General features: G+C 46.0%; 1 protein-coding gene across 1 annotated transcript in view; it reads left to right on the forward strand.

Annotated features, from left to right (window-relative positions):
- The first annotated feature begins 708 nt into the window (after window positions 1-708).
- The window catches only part of LOC110302540 (neutrophilic granule protein), a 3,367-nt gene continuing 2,736 nt past the window's right edge, over window positions 709-1,339 (forward strand). Inside the window, exon 1 of the mRNA XM_021173348.1 lies at window positions 709-932. Coding sequence (XP_021029007.1) covers window positions 756-932 — 177 coding nt within the window. The 5' untranslated portion in view covers window positions 709-755. The remainder of the gene's footprint in view (window positions 933-1,339) is intronic.

The raw sequence follows: 1,339 nt of genomic DNA on the forward strand, positions 1-1,339 counted from the left end.
TCTGAGTTCGAGGCCAGCCTGCTCTACAAAGTGAGTTCCAGGACAGCCAGGGCTATACAGAGAAACCCTGTCTCGAAAAACCAAAAAAAGAAAAAAAAAAAAAAAAAAAAAGAAAACCAGTCTGGCCTTGAACTCACAGAGATCCACCTGGCTGTGTCTCCCAAATACTGGGTTTAAAGATGTGTGCCACCTGCCCAGTCCATAAGCAAAATTTAAAAGTCAAGAAGTGGTGACACTCAGTGTTTTAAAAGTTCATGTATTAAAAAAAAAAAAAAAGTTCATGTATTTTAAAAATGTAGTTAACACTGTGGGTAGCGTCTTGAGTGTGGCTTCACAGCATCTCTTTATGAACCTGGGTGATGAACTCACACGTGGAGTCCGTGGGTTCTGGGCAGCTATTTTTGGGATCAAAGCAGAAGAGCCAGGTAGAGACGGAAGAGATGTGAACGGGCAGGTCTGGAGAGGGTCGACAGGGACACTGAGGCCCAGAGTGAACAGGCAGGCCCAGCCTGCCCACAAGTCTCTCGCTCCTAGCTTAGGACTCACGTTGATGTCCTGGTTTATTGCCCAAACATCCTTGCCTTTCTTGGCCAACAGTGTTTCATAACATTGGCTAATATTTGATCTCTAGCCAAGTAAAGAAGGGGTCCTCTTTCTAGAGACACCAGTCCTTTATGTCACCGGCAGTTCTTGGGCAAGGCTGTCTCAATATCATCTACATAAAAGGGGCCAAGAGTGGTAGTGTGTCAGAGACAATGGCAGGGCTGTGGAAGACCTTTGTATTGGTGGTGGCCTTGGCTGTGGTCTCCTGTGAGGCCCTTCGACAACTAAGATATGAGGAGATTGTTGATAGAGCCATAGAGGTATACAACCAAGGGCGGCAAGGAAGACCCCTCTTCCGCCTGCTAAGTGCCACTCCACCTTCTAGTCAGGTGAGTATCTGCCATCCCAGGCTGGAAAACAGGCAGTGCAGGTTCTCTTACCTGGGTGCTGGGGATGTAGCTCAGTTGGCTGAGTGTCTGCCTTGCATGCAAGAAAGCCTGAATTTGAATCCTAGCACTCCACAGCAGAGGCAGGAGGATGGAAAGTTCAAGGTTAGTCTCAGCTAGGTAATGAATTCTAGGCCAGCCACTTCTATTTCACAGATAGGACATATCTATACTCTCAGCCAGTCTCCTGGCATGAGACATGAAGAGAAGGGACAAAAATCTTGTTCCTATTTTATACAAGAGGATACTGAAGGGCAATCACAAGAGTGTCACATAACTGTTGGTGGGAAAGAGCACAACCTCTCCTGTTTTTTTTTTTTTTTTTTTTTTTTTTCCCTCAAACTCTAGCT

Source organism: Mus caroli, chromosome 9 (assembly GCF_900094665.2).
Source record: "Mus caroli chromosome 9, CAROLI_EIJ_v1.1, whole genome shotgun sequence".
Lineage (NCBI taxonomy): Eukaryota > Metazoa > Chordata > Mammalia > Rodentia > Muridae > Mus > Mus caroli.